Raw genomic sequence first — 19062 nt, 5'->3', positions numbered from 1 at the left:
TTTTATGAAATTTGTTCGGTTCTTTTACTAAAATAAGAATTAAATTAATCCATGTAATAGTATAGAGATTTATTTAAAGTAGTCCTGATATAACAAGTACTTTCACCGATTTAGTTGGAATTTGAAAAAGAAATTGAACTAATGAAATCTCTTCTTGAAATTACCCACAATTTTGAAATCCTCCAATATTTTTATCCAAACAAGTAAATTTATTTTTAAAATTTAAAACCTTGATATAAATAAAATATCTCATACAAATCTTTCATCTAAACATATCTTTAATATCATTTAATGATTTATTTAATCTTCAAACTCGAATGAATAAAAAATACAAAATATTGAACCTCATGTGATGGCCTAATGGTCAAGGATGTTCACCCTAATATGGTCTGGATTCGAGTCGCGCTAATCGCATTAATTGTTTGGATTTTACCCTGTTATTGTAATTCACCAAAAAAATATACAAAACATTGCTTTAATATATATATTAAATTAAATTTATTACTAATACATTGAACTAAAGGTATACAACCTAAAGCCTTTAAAAGACCCAAGGGAAACAACAAAAAGCAGGCTTTGCGTTTACCGAAAAATATCCGCCAAAACGGCAGCGGCAAACCAAATTCAACCCTTGGCAACGTTGATTGCAATATTTGTATCTACGTGATTAAAGAGAATAAATTCGAGTCTCTCAAAGGAGCAATTATAGTTGAAAATTTCTTTTATCACTTGCACATGCCTCAACGTCTTAATGGAATTTATTGAATTTTAGTTTAATTGGCATCAATATTGTCGTCAGAATAGAAAGACATGGGTTCAAGTGCGCTGAAACGTATTATTCTCTTATTCAAGAGTTGGAGAGGGGCTCTAAATAGTTTTAGACGTTGTTTTAAAAAGAGCAGATATGATAATAACCTATAATAAAATTAATGTTAAAGAAAAAAATACGAATGGAAATGGATAGTATAGATCTTTTTTGAGATCAAATTTTGTTATCAGTTAGGTAAGTACTCTAATTTGATCAATTTTAGTATTTGTATTTTTTAAAATTTGAAATTTCAATCCTAACTAAAACAGTAGTAGTTAAATATATTAGGTTCAAATTATGTTATGAGTATCGCATTATGCATTAGTTGTGGATTTAATTTCTATTCTCCAATTTGATCATAATTAGTCCTATACTTTTCAAATTTTAGATTTCATTCTTATCTCAAACAATAGTCGTTAAATCTATTTACTGAAACAAAATGGCTTTTTATGAGTATTACATAAAAACAATAAATTAACATGGTATTACACATGTACTAATATATTTGACACATAAGATTTTGGGAATAGATGGATTTAACAGCTAATGTTCGGTTATGACTAAAATTTCAATTTTTAAAAAGTATAATGACTAAAAATATCAACTTAAAGTATAAAGACTAAATCCTCAACCTATGCAAAATACAGGGACTAATTAAAATTTTAACTTTTTTAATTCTGTTCGGCAAACATTCAAGCATGCAAAAATATTGCCAACACCTACACCGGCCTACAAGAACCTAAAACAAAAAGAAAAAAACAGGTAAACTCAATGCACACTGTTCAATATATACGTCTATATGTGTGTAAATGCTTTGCATAATTAAGCACTTGATTAATCAAAGGAAGAAGTGAAATGGGTTCCGAAACTCCGACTCAACTTCCGGTGATAGATTTTTCGAATCAAAACCTAAAGCCAGGATCTTTAGAATGGGATTCAGTGAAAACCCAAGTTCGTCAAGCACTCGAAGAGTATGGTTGCTTCGAGGCATCGTACGATAAGGCTTCATCGGAGCTCCGGAAAGCAGTATTCGAAAGCTTGAAAGAGCTTTTCGAGTTACCGTTAGAAACCAAAATGAAGAATGTGTCGGAGAATCCCTCTCATGCCTATATTTCACCCCATCCTAGTGCACCACTTTATGAAAGCATAGGGATTGAAGATCCAGATATTGGTGAAAATGTCGAGTCCCTCGCTAATAGCTTTTGGCCCCATGGAAACACAAGTTTCAGGTTCGTTTTTCGATTTAAATCTATAGTTATGGACGTGGTTTTAGTTGTTTTATCGTAGCTATAGACAAAACTTGACACTTTTTCTTAAGTTGGTGCTTAAACTTTTTGAGGGTCTAATTTGATATATAAACTTGACTCTTTTTCCTAATTTGGTATTTTGTACTTGTCAAACATTTTACAATTTTTTTCAATATACTAACAATGTTATTTTATTTTTATGAGATAGCAAAATAATCAATGTATGGTGACATGTGACAGATGATATGATATTTTTTGTATTTTATATGTTCAATTACTTTCAGTTTTATTTAATTAATTAATTATTTTATTAATTTAAACAAATGAATTTCTTTTAATTTTGGGTTTTAAAAACCTTTTTTCTTATTTAATATAAATTTGTTAAGCATAGTTCAATACATATTTTTAACATAAATTTCCTCTAATACTAACAATAAATTTGTAGCATAACAAAAAAATTAATACTGTTAGTGTTTTATGTAATTTGTATAACATTTAATAAATTTAAGTACCAAATTGAACCTAAAAAAAAAGCTTAGGTACCAAATTAGGGAAAAAAATGTCAAGTTCAGGTACCAAATTGAGCCCAAAAAAAGTTTAGGTATCAAATTAGGAAAAAGTGTCAAATTCAAGTACCAAATTGGGCCAAAAAAAGTTTAAGTACCAAATTAAGAAAAAGTGTCAAATTCAGGTACTAAATATTATATTAAGCCTTATTATTATTTATTTCCTTGTCTAACCGGATTAGGTCAAGCAGAGTCATGTTAAAAGCTAATTTCACTATTTAAAATAATATTAATAATAAAATATTTCATATTTATATTCAAATAAAATGATATTAATTAAACAGTAAATCAATCATTCAAGCGGAAACTATCCCAATTTCTTTTGACACAATTTATTGTAAGTTTTAGTAATTAAAATTAAAATTATAAAAATCCTTTTACTTAATGATTTTTATGTTTTAATCTCTATGAATTTATTGTAAGTCACGGTTGTGAGTTTCGCGAGTCGGTTTCAAAAAATTTAAGGTTTATTGAGAATTTTCAACAAAAAAAATTAGGGATCTAATTAAAATATTTAAAAGTTTTGAGGAAACTAACGAATTTTTTAAAAAACTTGAGGTCCTAAGTAAAAGTTTTTGAAAGGGTTAATGACAAATTTTCAAATTCTTGCCCGCCTCGGGCTCCTCAAATATGGATGATTTAGATAATATATTTAAATCTATGATCACTAATTAAAGAATATTATATATATAGATTTATAGGATTGATGGTAGAGCAACTGTCAGAGTTGGACGGGGTGGTAAGGAGGATGATATTGGAAAGTTTTGGGATCGAAAAATACATGGAAGAACACATGAATTCAACTAAATATCTTTTGAGGGCCATGAAATACAAGCCACCAAATACAAGTGAGAAAAAGCTAGGGTCAAGAGATCACACTGATAAGAACATTGTCACTGTTTTATGCCAAGGCATTCAGGGATTGGAAATTCAACTCAAAAATGGTGAATGGATCACTGCTAAACCCCATTCTTTAACTGTCTTCATTGGGGATTCTCTCTTTGTAAGTTCTTTTTTTTGAATAACTTTAATATAAAAATCAGATGATAATGGAGTGGGATCGAGGCAGTTGGTATGGTCTGGTTTGTTCATTAATGGATCTTGGGATTAAGTTTTCGGGTTAATTAAAATTTTTAAAAATTTTAGGAGTTTAATGAATTTTTTAAAAAAATTGTGGGTCTAATTAAAGTTTTTAAAAAGAAAAATTAAAAGACATAATGAAAATCTTCAACAAATTTCAAAGGAAAAATGAAATTTTCAAAATATTTGGGGGGCTTCATTACGGTCCACCCTTGGTTTTGTTATTGTCTCGCTCTGTTATGAAGGTATAATTTTAAAAATAGGGCCAAAGTCGGAAAAATATTTGGAGAGACCGGAATTAAATTATATATTTTTATTTTTATAAGAGCTAAAATGTAATTTCATCATTATATTAGTTAATATCTTTATAGTTTTTAAATGATTAAATCAAACTTTATCATTTTTGGAGGGACCAAAGTGTAATTTTACTATATACAAATTTATACTTTTATATATTTTAGAGGGTAAAAACTAAAATTTTCCCATTTAAGGGAAGACCAATGCCCTTGCCTGTTTGCCTTAACGCCACCCCTGCTTGAAAATCATCACCATCTCTGAAGATTTGTGTAACGAGTTTAATGTTGATGCAGGCATGGTTAAATGGCAGGTTACACACTCCGTATCATCGAGTGATGATGAAGGGAAACGAACCGAGATACTCGTTCGGGTTATTTTCGAACCCGAAAAAAGGGTATATAATAAAGGCACCAGAAGAGTTGGTTGATGAAGAACATCCATTGATGTTTAAGCCCTTTGATTTCCATGATTTTTTGAGATTTTTCCACTCTGATGCTGCTCGTAAATCTCAATCTGCCTTCCACACTTTTTGTGCTCTCCACTCTAACACTTGACTTGGACATTATTGCAAATTTACCATTTTCCGGATACCTTTTCTTTTTCATGTAATAGAGTGATATTATGTGGGTGGAATAAATTATGATTAAATTTAAAATATATATATATGGAAATTTTAATATAATGAGGAGTTTTTGTTCCTTTTTATTTTGATATAATAATGCTAGAATCAGGTGCAATCGAGTCGAGCTTGACTAGAAATTTAGAGCTTAATACTCGATTCGAATTTTATTGAACATCTATTTTTAAATTGGAATTTGATTAAGCTTGTTTATCAATTATTTTACTTAGCCTTGAACTCAAACTCGATCAGATAATCAATCTTAGGATTAACATATATATTAAGGGTAATAATTTAATTTAATAATATAAAAACATGAGTTGAATATTGCTAAATTTGAATTAAGTTCAAATTTTTTTCAAGCCAAAAGATTGTGAGTTCCAGCATCTCTTCTGCACTCCTAGTAGTCCACAAGGAAGTCAACCCGAAGCTACTATGACAATGTGATTCTAAGACCCTCAAGCACTCTCTTGGTGACATGGTTTAATCAAGGCTTGACTTTTATGATGCCTCATTGTCACGACACTGGAGGGTAATCACAATCAGCTTCATTACACTAACAAACTATAAATTAGTTTGCTACAGAATGAACTGCAGTGTTGAATCCATGATCGGTGAAATTCTACAAGGTTTCTAATGCAGAGGACCCATCGGGATGACAATTACAAAGCATACGACTCATTGCTTACTATAAGATCAACAAAATATTAGCCAAGAAGTGAGGAAGAAAGTAACCAATACAAGGGTTTTTTCTGGAAGGAACTTAGAATCTAGAAAGAAACGAAGAGTAGTATGCTGCAAATACAAACTTGTTAAAACGTAAGACTCGAAAATACTGAAATTAAAAATAAAAACCGCCGTTGCCGGGGATCGAACCCGGGTCGCCCGCGTGACAGGCGGGAATACTCACCACTATACTACAACGACTTGTTTGCTTAAAATCATCATAATTACAAATCAAATCTATATTAAAAAATTCGTAAGATTATTCGAATTATTCTTGGATTCCATTGTCGCATACTTTAAAATCTTGGATTTTTTTAAATTGACTTTTATAGATTTTATACAATATATAAAAAGATAAAACACCATTAAAATAATATATATTGCTTTGTAAAAGAAAGAAATTTTGTTATTTCCTGATTAAATTGATATCCGAGCTACTGTAATTTAATTAAATTACAACTGGAATTAAAACATTTGGCAATTTCAATGTCTTACTCAAATTCAAATAATAGTACTCAAGCTTAATATAAATAATAAATATATAGGATTTCACTGAAGGAAACAGTTTACTGATAAAATTTGATAACAATGATAAGGTTTCCGCGACAAAGATTAAACAAACAAATCGCACAACACTGTAATAACTTTCTTGAACACTAAAATTACAACCAATCAACCATTTTTTAAGGAACAAATCAAATGCCGAGAAAACTAAGAAATAACAATGAATTGGAACACCCTTTCTTCCGATGCATGTATATCACAAAACCAAACAAAAACAATATATTGTTCTCGAGAAAGAAAAATCAAAGGGTTTAGGAATTTGTTTATGCAGATCCGAATTCCGAAAACCATTTTTCGTGTTTCTCAATATCGGCTTGTGAAACACTTCGCTGGACTTTCGCCAAGGCTTCTTCGAAGTCACACATTGCAACAGGGTCTTTTGAAATCTCATCTTTCGACATGTTCTTGATCTCATCTCGTGTCTTTCCTGCTATTTTTCGTCTCATGCCATTCAAGGAAGCGTCGCGACAAACATTTGTGAGATCATCCCCACTGTATCCCTCTGTTCGACGAGCCACTTCATCAATATCCACATCAGCAGCCACCTGCCCAATTTACTACTAGTATCATCACATAGAACACAACATACATACATACATATATATATATACACAGACTTTATTTGGCTCCAAGAGGCAACCAAAAGCTGGATTTTTATTCCATCATATCATGTGAATAACTTATAGCTAACATACAAACAAATGAAATGCGGCATAACAAAAGTCACAAAAGCCTCAAAAAATAACAAAAGATGATTCATAGATTAGTGAAGAGTAAATTACCTCGACTGTTTTTAAATTGATCCGAATAAGCTCCTTACGACTCTCAAAATTAGGCAGAGGAATGTAAATACGCTTTTCCAGTCGCCTCCTACATTGCACGAAGAAGTACAATGAGACTTTGACCTTGTAACTTGACTGATCCAATCATTGAGAAGAACCAAAAAGACAAAACCTAAACACATCAAACATAAAAAGACCTACCTGAGAGCCTCATCTATGTCCCATGGGAAGTTAGTTGCAGCCAAAACCATCACAATCTTACGGCTACCATCTTCGTTTGTGCCAGTATTATTTACACCATCTACCTGAACAAGAAGTTCGGATTTAACCCTCCTAGATGACTCATGCTCACCAGAAGCCCTAAACGAGAATATTGCATCAAAGTCAAGTTTCAGAGAACATTTAGCGAAGAATAAATCTGTGGGCACAGAACCATGACTTCATTTAACAGTATAGAGAAACTAATGCCGTAAAGCAGGAGGAAGAGAGTGTGTTCGTTAATGCATAAGTAAATGAACGAATGAATATCTAGAGAAAAAGGAAGAATGTCTATCAATCATGAATTATCAAGATAAAATTAAAATATCAGCACATACACGTCCCCCTTCTCCTTTCATGCTAGAAAGAATATGCATATGCATATATGACTTCTAATTGTCAAGAATAAATCAAAGCTAACGGCCAAACTCTACAGCAACAGGCAGCAAACTTACCCACGGGCATTGCAAAGAGAGTCAATCTCATCAATAAAAATTGTACTGGGTGCATAAGCTCTTGCAAGATCAAACAAGCACCGAACCATGCGTTCACTCTCCCCACGCCACTTTGAGGCTAAAGTAGCAGAAGAAACATTGAAAAAAGTTGTTCCGCACTCAGTGGCAACTGCTTTAGCCAGGAGCGTTTTGCCAGTTCCAGGAGGGCCAAACATAAGAACACCTTTCCATGGTCTCCTAATTCCCTAAAGACAAAAAGATACTATATAACACATCTGGTCTGACAACTCACATTAATAAACATATTTTGATGTGGCAGGAAAATATGCAGAAAGTTACTTCTTCTAATTTTCTAGAATTGTGGAAACAGAACTCTACTAATGACTTTGCCATTTCCCCTAGAAACATATGAATAGAACTTACACTAGATTGCTGTTTTTACATTCCTTTATTGAATGCAAAATCAAACTGATAGATTCATTAGTAACATATTTAGTATTTACAATACGCTGTAATATGTGACAGAAACAAGAAAACATCTGGCAATATCATATGCCCTCTACAAAACCAAACTTCATGGTAATTCAGCTGCAACTATGGCAAGTACCTGAAAATACTCAGGCATCCATAGAGGAAGAACAACAGCTTCCTCTAAAAGCCTTTTTGCTTCAGTCAAACCAGCAACATCATCCCACCGCACTCCAGGAGTGGTTTCTAAGACATCCCTTTCCAGCATTTCAGCTAAATCTGGATCAGGCCCCTCATACTGTGACCTCTTCAACTTTCCATCTTCAGCATCACCATTCTAAAAAAATGCACAAACAAGTCAAACACCAAAACTTTGAGAATATCAAACTAAAATAATTTAACTTCAGATTAGCAAAAATATTTTATGTCACTACAAGTATTTAGAATTACATTTAAGATATTAATAGTACATGGGGATGTGAATGACAAGTGAACTTAAATATGTTAAGAACTTAAGCTTTATATTGAAATTTCCAACTCAAAAGATAGCAGTAAGTCAAATATAGCATAGATAAGAATTGGGTCTTTTTTTCCAACTAGAACTTACTGCCGAATCGCCTTTGCTAGATTTCCCAGAACCAGTACCCTTTTTTCCAGTGGTAGATCCTCTGACCCCCGTGTTAGTTCTACTTGAAGCACCAGCCTTAGCACCACGTCCAGTTGCAGCTGTTCTAGTATTACCACGACCCGAAATCCCATCTTGGGGAGACTTTCTCATTCCCGCTTGACCACCCCTAGCAGGTCTTCTAGTTGATGTGTCCCGACTTGGAGGCCTCCACACATCAGGATCATCCATTGGAGCACCCGATGAAGTTGGGTACTCATCAAGAGGTTGAAACACAAAAGATGATTTTGCATGAATCGGTGGTGAAGAAGGACGCCGCCCATTTGGAGCTTCCTTAAATGACCTTCTCTCAGCATCCAATTGCTTCACAACTTCTGTCTCCTCAGACAGTGCTTTCTTCACATTCATCCATTTGGATCGAATTAACGGGTCATCAAGTGTGTTTAGATGCCTAAACGCATAAAAAAATGAATAATTTTAGAGTAATAACTCAAAAGAATAGCTAAAAAGCTAATTTCTTTTAATTCAGTAACAAACATATAACAATGCTTATTCTGATTCATGTTAATTGCGTTTTCCATTTATTTCGTGTATAACACTGACATGATGCAACATAAATCATAAAGATAAAAAAAGTACTCAAAAGAATAAAAAATTATATTACATAGAATTCAAGATTTTGAAAGCGATAAAGAAGTAAGCCCCAATAAAATGAAGATTAATAAATATATATATATATATAAGTGTTTTGCTATAACAGGCAACATATATATATAAAAAAAAAAAGAAACTCAGCTGATTAAGTTAACAACTATTTTTCTTAGAATACTTAATATTAAAAAGATATATACATGAATCAAATTAAACAAACAGTTTTTCTAGAACTAATCAACAGTCTAAGTGTCTAACTAACTTAATTGTGAATCAAATCAATGAACAAAAATTCAAACATTAAGTGCCGAAAGAAGTAAAGGAGAAAGTTTTGTGAATCAAATCACAGAAAACGAAAGCGAAGTAACAATAGGAAGGAAAATACTTGTTGATCTGAGCAATGGCGCCATCGAAGAAAATAATTGAAGTGTCGTAGAGGCCTTCAAGAGCGTATTCTCGAGCCAATTTCAAGTGATCTTGTAATCCAGCAAGCGAATTTCCTACCATTTCGAATTCAGCATCAAATCCCCAAAAAAAGAATTCCCAAATTCTAGGGTTTTAATTTAAAAAACAAAAACTTTTGCTTTAAACTTTTTTTTTCTGGCCCTGTTTTCTGGTTAGATTGGTGGAATAGAGTGCCTTGACGGCGACGTTTAAACTGTGGAAGGAAATTACGTCTTAGCCCTTGTTGTTTTGGGCTTTTCATTGCTTTTGAAGTTTTAACTTTTAAGCCGTTGCTAACGGTTTACACAAATTGAAGCTTTCAATTTTTCGCAGCTGACATGACATTTTTCTTTTAAATTTTGATATTATTTTATTCTTTTTTTCCTTTTTCTTTTTTTCTTTTTAGTTATCTCTTTTCCTTTTCCTTTTCTTTTTCTTCTTCGAACCCTGGCCGCCACCGGTTGGAGAGTTCCACCACCGTGCTCCGACGGGCACAAAACCACCACCACACAATAGGTTTCCACACCCTCTATCCATCATTTGGTTTAGATTTTCCCAAAAAGCAACCAAAACCTACAAAACCCCAAGCAAAGGTTTGACGTTAAAAACCTCGATTGCCGGCGTCCACCGTTGGATCGCCACAAGCCCCAAAAGATAAGTAAGTTCTCTTCTCTATGCTTTTTTTTTCCCTTTTTATTTTTTCTCTAATTTTTTGCTTGATTTTTTTCATTCTTCCTCTGCTGCGGAGGCTTTTTGATTTTTTATTTGCTCTTTTCAGTTAGTGTTTGATGTTTGCCGGTGTATGTGGGGTGAGGATTGCTCGCGATTTGGGTTTTTAGTTCTTCTCAAGTCGGTCGTGCTTTGATTCTCCGAGCCTTATTTTACTTTCTAGAAAATTTGCTTCTTAATGGAGGATTGCTCGCAAGGCTATGAATTTTAATGAAATCGGAGATAGTGAGCACTCAATTCCAAGTGCTTATAGGACCATCACCACCGCCCTTAACGTTTTGCGATTTAATTTGATGTATGTTTTCGGCGAAGTGAAGGAATTAATGGAGTTGGTAGAGAAGCAAGCACGGAAGGCAAGAATCGAAAACGACCCCAACAATGAACAAGCCATGAGACGAGCTCTTTGGGTTTTGGACTAAAATGAGAATTTATTACATAATTTTTGTAGGGTTATATATACCTCATTTAAATTAATTTAAAAGTTCGAGGACTAAAATGATAATTTTTTAATGAATAACAAATACATGAATTTTACTTTAATTACTGAAAAATTAAATTTTCAATTTTAATGAGAGTGACCAAAATAATTAAATTATGTAACTAGTTGTTTAAATTGTAAATTTTTATTTTGAATACCTAAAATGATTTTTTTATGATTTAGGAATATCTGTGTAGTTTATCTTTTAAGATTTTATTTTTAATATGATTAAAATTTATTGTTAGTCCTGTACTTTTCTAAAATTTAAGATTTTGTCCTTATACTTTAAAAGTTAAATTTCAATCCTTCTATTTTTTTATTTTAAAAATCTTAGTCCAATTATTATCGTTATTGGTAGTTTCTATCGAAACTTATACAATTTTGTTTTTCAATCATATGTCATGCCACACGAAGATAACTTGATCAAAATTTCAAGTTGACAAATTTTGAGAGAAAATACGTACAATTTTAATGACTGAATTGAAATTTTAAATAAAAAGAGAACTTAAAATTTAACTTCTTAAATAATGGACTAAATTTTAAATTTGATCAAATTACTCGAACTAATAGTATATTTTAACATTTTTAATACACTAGAACTTGATATACTCTATTATTTTTAGCAAAACTTAGTAAATGATGACACACTAATAAAGTTATATGATAAATATATTTATTAAAAATTTCATAATAAATAAAGCTTTGTTTATAATAAAGTTCAATATTTAAAATTTTATAATATTTTTATTCAAATTTTATTATAAATAATTTTGATTGATTTATAAAAGATAAAACATACTCATAATAATATAATTTATTTTACAAAATAAATATTTCTTTTAATTATTTTTAACCGAATTGATATCTAATTAACTCGTGACACCAATTCAATCAGATGCTTTATAAATGAATGGCTTATATAAAAAATTTCACAACATTACAAAAATCTAGAATAAACTTATTTGAAATAACACCAAATTATAAAGAGAGAAAAGGTGGGAGCGAAAAGGAGAGTAATGGTGAGTTTAGATGGGTGATACTTTTACCGACAGTTAGTAAAAACAACAATAGTGGTAAAATTAAATACTATAACGATATTGTAGTGTGAGATAAAAAGTAAGCTAAACACACTACATCGCACAGCACCCTACCGCCCATTTAAACTCACCCTAAATTTTACATTTTTAAAGGAAATACAGTAAAGCTTTTCTCTTTTCAATCTGTATACAAGTGGTGGGTGATAAGAATTCTATTAGACCAGGCGTCCATGGTAATTGATTCACTGCTCTATTACATATAATCTTGCATGGTTATGTACTGATTGTTGGTGATTTTTTAAGTTTATGCCAAATCATACATTGTTTTACATCTAGTCTTGTCACTTGTGGCCCAGCCTGAACGTTTTGAGAAGGTTTAGATAAAAATATAAGTTTAGAAAATGAGTTTGGGTAAAAAAAATTCTATTAGAAAACAGGTCGAATTTCAGATAAATTATTTTGCTCAGGTTTGGTTCGGGCCAAATACCTTAATAAAGTATTGGTACCTTTTACAAAAGTATTGATACCCTGCTTGGTATCGATATCTTTTTAAGGTTCGATATTTTGAAAATTAAAGAAAAATTATTTGAGTATCGATACCTCATATCAAGTATCGATATATTTCTTTTTGCATCGATACTATAAGTTTTAATATAGGTCTAAATTTACCAGACATAGTTTAGACCGGGCTTGAACAAAAGTTCAGATCAGAAAAGATAAAGAAATTAGAAATGAAATTGAAGAAATTAATAAAAGAAAAATAGATGAGGAAAATTGAAATTGAAATGTTGCAATATTGGAAGCTTTTGTTTGGGGAAACAAATACGTGTGTGTTATTATTAATATTGTTCTTTTTTGTTATTTTATACGATTTAACACGATTGAAAGTATAATTGCGTGTAGGTCTGGATGGATGGTGTGCTTATTTATAATTAATGTAAAAATAGTGATGGTGATAAGATTAGATCTTCGTAACATGAGACAAAAAATAAATTAAACGCATTATTGATCTAAACCCATAAATATGAAAGACAGGTAAATCTTATTTGAAAAATCTTCATATTCTATTTCATTCTCTAATACTTGATTTCAACATGAAGGAGGTAATTACATCTTATTGATTTATGTTTAGAAATTATGTAGTAAAAATTAAATATTCAAATTAATATTTTATTTAAATATAAACTAAGAATTAACTTTTAATTATTATAAGAGTTGAACATTGATTGTGAATTTTGTCATAAATTTTAAAAATTCATTTAATTAATAATTTCAATTTTTTGAAAATTGAAAAGAAAGATTCATTTTTTTCTTTACAGTAAATAGATTAAAGAGAGAGAGTCAAAAGGCCAAGAGCTAAAAAGATTATGTTGTTTCGTCCCATCATGTGCTGTCTAAATCAGGTAATAATTTAATATGTAATAAAAGTTGCAATTTTTGTTTTCATTTAAATTTTCAAATATTACATTCTTATTCAATAAATAAAATTGATTTTTTATGTTGTATTTAAAAAAATCAAATATTTACATTATTGGTTAATAATTTAAAATTAGATTCATTAATGTTCTAAATTATTATTTATAATAACATTTTTTATAAAATTTATAATAACATATTTTGTTTGCTCTTTTATTACTATAAATTTTTTCCATATTTTATTTGTTTATTATACTTTTTTAATTGATGTTGAAGAAAATTAGAAAAATATTTTGAACCACCCGGCAACAATGCTTGTTACGCCACCCTGGTTTTTGGTACATACTATTAAAGTAAAATCAATGCGCAATTCAAAATCATGTGCCCGACCCAACTGTCCATATTTATCACCATTTCTCTATTTGAAAAAAAAAAGCCTTTAATCTTATAACATAGATCTAATCATTTTAATGTAAATGTTGTTATCTTAAGTTTTTAATATGATTTTTTTTTACTTTAAAATTTTTAATTTATGAGAATTTTATTTTGTAAAACAATAATTCTTGAGAAAGATGAACATTCGATAAATAAGTCGCAACTTAAATTTTTACTTAGATTTTATACTATAATATGAACATATAATAACTTATAGATATATGGATAGTTAGTGTTTGGTTCACGGGATATAGTATTACTTTTGGTAATAAAATTATGTTGTTTGATTGGCGAAATGTAATATTATCTAAAGAAATATTTTACTAAATCCTCATTGAAACATGTAATATTTTATTGTACCGAAAATTCTTATGTTTAGGTTTCAAATACTACTTTGGGATTAATTTCAAAATTATACATGAATTTTGATTCAATGTGTAATTGTATACATGAACTTTAATTTGGTGCAATTGTATCGTGAAACTCTAATTATGGTTCAAATATATACTTGAAACTTCAATTTTGATTTAATCATACACGTTTAAAGTAATAAATACATCAATTTATTTTTATATTGAATAAATATAATTATTTATGTACGCCATATATAAACATAAAATGATGTTATATCAATAATTGTGTTAATAATTTAAAAGAATTTGATCAAATTTCATTTTACATTTTAACTAAATGAATCAAACAAAATAGTGTAAGATATCCAGTAATGTGTTAAAAATATTATATTTAGGTATTTTTATTACAATAGGTAATTTTATTTTTATGAACAAACGCCGAATAATAAAATTACAAAAATACAAAATTACTTAAACAGTTACATTTCTCGATTTGATTCATCCATTTGGACATGAAGTTTTTCTATTTGACCAAATGAATGTAAAATTATCTAAAAACTCAATTTACTTAATTATTTTCTTCACAATTTTTGTTGTTGTGTAATGTGTACTACACAAATGTTTAAACTTATTGAAATTTATTTTACGCATTTCTCTAGTTTCTCGAATAAAAAAGTTAGTTTACTTTGTAAAAATAAAAAAATATTCTTAATATTTATATTTATATTTATAATTAAATTAAATAAATATATTTTTTATTGTCTTTTGACAAACAAGACATGCCATTAGGACGGGCTGAACTTAGGCACATAGCTTTTTTGGAATCCCATCAGCGCCTCTATTTATTATGTTTATGGGTAAATTTAATGATAAAAAAAAAGTAGAACTACAATAAAATTAATATTTCAATATTTTAAATGAACTGTGATAAACCAAATTTAATCTAATAGATTAAGGGTGGGTTTAGATAGACGGTGCGTTTATTTGTGGTTAGTGTAAAAAATAGCGGTGACGGTGAAATTAAATATTGTAACATGAGATAAAAAGTAAACTAAATGCACTGCACCCCACTGTCCATCCAAACCTACCTAAAGGGTTTGAAAAGTATTTACTAAAAGTGTTTTCGAAAAGTTTGATTTAATATTTCAGTATTGTTATTAAAAAATGCTTTTAAGAATTAAAATGTTAATTTTAAATATGATGTTATGAAGTAAAAATATGCATTTAAAGCAGGGACGAAGTCAGAATTTTTTTTAGGGGCTGAAATTGAATGATATATCCGTAAAAATATAATTTCACTATGTTAATAGCCTATATATTTATAAATTTTAAAGGATTAAATCTATTTTTATCATTTTAGGGACCAAAGTGTAATTTTACTATCATAAATTTAAAATTTTATAAATTCTATAGAGGGCTAAATGAAAATTTTTCTATTTTAGGGATCCGGGACCCCTACCAACCCTTAGCTCTACCATTGATTTAAAGAATGTTCAAATTCATTAACATTATGATATTGTAGCAAGAATATAAAAATTAATTTATTATAATATATGAAATATAAATTTTAAATATATTAAACAATCAATATTAATTTTTGTAAGATTTAATTTGAATATATAAATTATATTTTTAAATATTAAAACATAACCTTTATAAATGTAAATATATAATGTTATATAAAACTTTCAATAGGTAAATAATTGTATACCTAATATAAACATTAAATAAAATCCATTACATTATAGATAAAGGTTAAAATGTCATTTGACTCTAAAAATATTTTTCCTAAACGTAAAAGTTAAAATGTGTTTTTTGGTTTAAAAATTAGAATTTGGGCACTTTTTATACTTTGATCTCTGAATTTGAATTTTATTAAAATTTGATAACATAACATTGTGGCAAATAAGAAAATATTCGTTAAAACCTCGAAAAGTTATAGCTCATTAAACACTTTTTCGTAAATGATAAAACAAAATTTGAGTTATCTATTTAATTTAATATTTTATTAATTACATGGTGATCAAATTTTGAGTTATCTCCTCTATTAATTAAGTTTATTTTTGTCGTCTCTAGCATCAAAATTGAAATAATAAAACAAAATCGATATGGTGGTTACGATTAACCCCCTGCAATTCAATTCTAGTCCGTGGGTTTCCCATAAGATAAAACGAAACATCATCTTCCCCAAAAGACAAATATTTGAAAATTAAGTTATAACTTATTTTTTAGAAAATTTAAAGAAACTCGTTACTAGAAACCCCTTCTGAAACAAAATTTGATCATTGCAAGAACAGAAACCAAACAAAATTAAACTTGAAAAGAAAAATCTGCTAACCTGAAAGTGTATTGTTGTGATAAAAGCAACTTTGAACGCGTTTGGTAAAGGAGATTCTACAAAGAATTTTCTTTATTTTTATTCGGCAATGGTCGGAATGGCTATTCAAAGCCCTCACCATTAAATCCTTATTACGCATTTGAGAGAATAGGAAGGCTTTAAGTAATTCGGCCGAATGAAGAGATCGGTGAACCAACCAACAACATCACTATTCATCCAATAATAAGGAGGGAATGACTATTCCATTCTCCCTAACCAAACGTGACATTATAGAATATTTGTCAACCCCGATCCTATTTTACTCTACTTATGAAATTTAAAAACTCTATTGGCAATACTATACATGTATATAAAACCATATATTGAGATAAATAATTTATAACATCTAAATCCGTATATATCATACTCATACAAATAAAATAGATTTAAATAAATAATATTGGTGGCACTCGTAAAAATCATGAAATTTGTTGATGATTTTTTTAGTCGATCATAACTATAATTATTATGCATTAATCATATGTCATCCACGTGTTATTGAGATGATGTCAGCCAAAAAATAAATGGTTTCGTGAAGGAAGGATCAAAGAAGGACGATTTAGAATAATTAAAATTAACACATACAATCTAAACAATATATAACAAAAGAATACATTAAGTACGGTAGAAGTTGTTGCATCTTTGTTCACAATTGACTTTGTTATTTATTTTATTTTTATTAAAATATGTTACAAAGTCCTTATATTTTAAAAATTTAAGATTTAGTTCCTACACTTTTATTTTTAAGAATTGAGTCTCTCTAATTTTTCAAATTTTAAAACTCAGATATTTTGTTAATTTTTTTGGTTAAATTGGGTAGTCAAACATTTTGAAATAAAAAAAATAAAGTACCCACTTGATAACCGTGTAATTAAAAAATGATGTTGTAATGAATTTAAATTTTAACAAAGAAATTTAATAATATTAACAGTTGGATCTAAATTTTAAAATTTAAAAACAAAGATTATGAAATTATAACTATGTATTGATATTTTCATGAATCTATGTTTCGGTCAATTATTTAGAAATTGTACATGTAAAACCTATTCATGTTTAAATTATATTTTGTGTTGTTTTTTAATTATTATTATCTTTTGGTTGTGTTAATTATGTATTAATTTTTAATAATGGAATAATATTCGATACATTATTTGTGGAGTTTTTAGATTCTACAAGCAGAGACAATAGTTGACAAGTGTTTTATAAGAGTATAGTAAGATATTAAAAATATATATATTTAAAAAAGAGAGACACTATCAATGGCGAAGCAGAGGGGTTAGCAGGGGCCCAGCCTCTTAAAATGGAAAAGTTTTTATTTAAGCCCTTTTAATTTATAAAATTCTAAATTAGTAATGGTAAAATTTCACTTTGTCTCTAAAAATGATAAAATTTTGATTTATTCCTTTAAAAATTATAAACATATAGGCTATTAAAATGGTAAATTTACATTTTTACAAATGTAAAAATATACAACTTAATTCTAGCCACCTAAAGAAATTTTCTGACTTCACGCCTGGGCACAATAAAAAAATTTTACTCTGTTAGTGTACTAAATACTGGCTCTTTAATAATTGGTATAATTTAATATTGCAATTTAATTTTTAAAATATTTTATTATATTTGTATGCACTAATTCGTGACATATTTATTACAATGATTCAAAATTTATTTTTAAACCCGTTTATTTAAGATATTTAAATATAAAAGTAATGAAATAAATTCACATAATTATCAAAATTAGAGAAAATATATTGGTTAATTAATTATTTTAATGTATTTTAAAATAATGTATTATTATTGTTATTGGGCAACACGTTAACTCACATGTTGATTTAGTATAAAATATAATATATATATATATATATATATATATATGTTTAGTGCTCAATAGATGTGCTACCTTGAAACAAGACAGGTGTATTTTTCTTTATTTTATTATATTCATAGGGTCAGTATTAAGTATATTGTTAATATGTTTTTTAATTTTATAAATAGTTTTAAAAATTGGTATGTAACTTTTTTAATATTTATTTTTAATAAATATATTGATACATTCATGTGTTGGTGTTTTGTTCATACTATTTTTATATTACTTTTTGATTTTTTTATGTTATGTGTTCTGTTTATTAATTAAATAAATTGTTTATAAAAGAATAAATTTTATTTAAATTTAAATGGTATATTCAAAATGTTGATCCACACATTCACTCACATGTTGATTTGAGATCCACACTTTTTTTTTTAAATGATGAACTTGCGCGTTGAATATTTGAGCAGTGAGAAAAATATTAATTTCTTGAATTTCCATTTTAAACGTTTTATTTAAATGATTTTTCTAAGTGAGTCATCTAAGATAATTGATCTGTGTATTAACTCATAGGTTAATTTTAAATTTATACCTTTAACATTTATCATAAATTCAATTTACATAATTAATAAAATAAAATAAAAATTTATTACATATAGAAAATAAAAAAATCAATCAAATTTATTTAATAAAATTCCATTCAGAATTAATTTTAATATTAATTAATTAATTTTTTTATTTAAAAAATTAGAAGAACCCTGCGTAGATGTTAAGGGTCACGGATCAAAGCCCGTGACTATTACAGAATCACCCATGGAGGCCAATTTATCAAATGAAGCT

The 19062-nt window shown here is 28.6% G+C and overlaps 2 protein-coding genes, 1 long non-coding RNA gene and 1 other non-coding gene across 4 annotated transcripts; 2 read left to right on the top strand and 2 right to left on the bottom strand.

The window, feature by feature from the left end:
• The first annotated feature begins 1658 nt into the window (after positions 1-1658).
• LOC105797909 (probable 2-oxoglutarate-dependent dioxygenase AOP1) lies at positions 1659-4620 on the top strand. The gene is made up of 3 exons (XM_012627786.2): positions 1659-2037; positions 3315-3624; positions 4292-4620. The coding sequence occupies exons 1-3, from the start codon at positions 1664-1666 to the stop codon at positions 4550-4552; spliced, it is 945 nt and encodes a 314-aa protein (XP_012483240.1). The 5' UTR covers positions 1659-1663; the 3' UTR covers positions 4553-4620.
• An 852-nt stretch (positions 4621-5472) lies between these two features.
• TRNAD-GUC (transfer RNA aspartic acid (anticodon GUC)) lies at positions 5473-5544 on the bottom strand. Its single transcript has one exon. It is a non-coding gene; the product is annotated as a tRNA-Asp (tRNA).
• A 346-nt stretch (positions 5545-5890) lies between these two features.
• LOC105799100 (katanin p60 ATPase-containing subunit A1) lies at positions 5891-9768 on the bottom strand. The gene is made up of 7 exons (XM_012629471.2): positions 9532-9768; positions 8478-8946; positions 8010-8207; positions 7403-7647; positions 6891-7049; positions 6690-6777; positions 5891-6452 (listed from the first exon to the last, which is right to left on the bottom strand). Exons 1-7 carry the CDS (start codon positions 9651-9653, stop codon positions 6171-6173), a joined length of 1563 nt encoding a protein of 520 aa, XP_012484925.1. The 5' UTR covers positions 9654-9768; the 3' UTR covers positions 5891-6170.
• Positions 9769-9928: 160 nt separating this feature from the next.
• Positions 9929-10815, top strand: LOC128032525 (uncharacterized). The gene is made up of 2 exons (XR_008188862.1): positions 9929-10248; positions 10369-10815. It is a non-coding gene; the product is annotated as an uncharacterized LOC128032525 (long non-coding RNA).
• The last annotated feature ends 8247 nt before the right edge of the window (positions 10816-19062 follow it).

Source organism: Gossypium raimondii, chromosome 9 (assembly GCF_025698545.1).
Source record: "Gossypium raimondii isolate GPD5lz chromosome 9, ASM2569854v1, whole genome shotgun sequence".
In the NCBI taxonomy this organism is placed as follows: domain Eukaryota; kingdom Viridiplantae; phylum Streptophyta; class Magnoliopsida; order Malvales; family Malvaceae; genus Gossypium; species Gossypium raimondii.
Note: the sequence above shows the minus strand (reverse complement) of the source record. Positions and strands in the feature narration are given on the sequence as shown.

What these genes read in the sequence shown, in the direction of transcription:
- LOC105797909 (XM_012627786.2), top strand. Translation starts at nt 1,664, where the DNA reads ATGGGTTCCGAAACTCCGACTCAACTTCCGGTGATAGATTTTTCGAAT. An exon ending in CATGGAAACACAAGTTTCAG is followed by an intron (nt 2,038 to 3,314) that starts GTTCGTTTTTCG and finishes TTATATATATAG; the next exon opens with ATTTATAGGATTGATGGTAG. An exon ending in TCATTGGGGATTCTCTCTTT is followed by an intron (nt 3,625 to 4,291) that starts GTAAGTTCTTTT and finishes ATGTTGATGCAG; the next exon opens with GCATGGTTAAATGGCAGGTT.
- LOC105799100 (XM_012629471.2), bottom strand. Translation starts at nt 9,653, where the DNA reads ATGGTAGGAAATTCGCTTGCTGGATTACAAGATCACTTGAAATTGGCT. An exon ending in TCTCTTTGCAATGCCCGTGG is followed by an intron (nt 7,050 to 7,402) that starts GTAAGTTTGCTG and finishes ATTCTCGTTTAG; the next exon opens with GGCTTCTGGTGAGCATGAGT. An exon ending in TCAATTTAAAAACAGTCGAG is followed by an intron (nt 6,453 to 6,689) that starts GTAATTTACTCT and finishes TAAATTGGGCAG; the next exon opens with GTGGCTGCTGATGTGGATAT.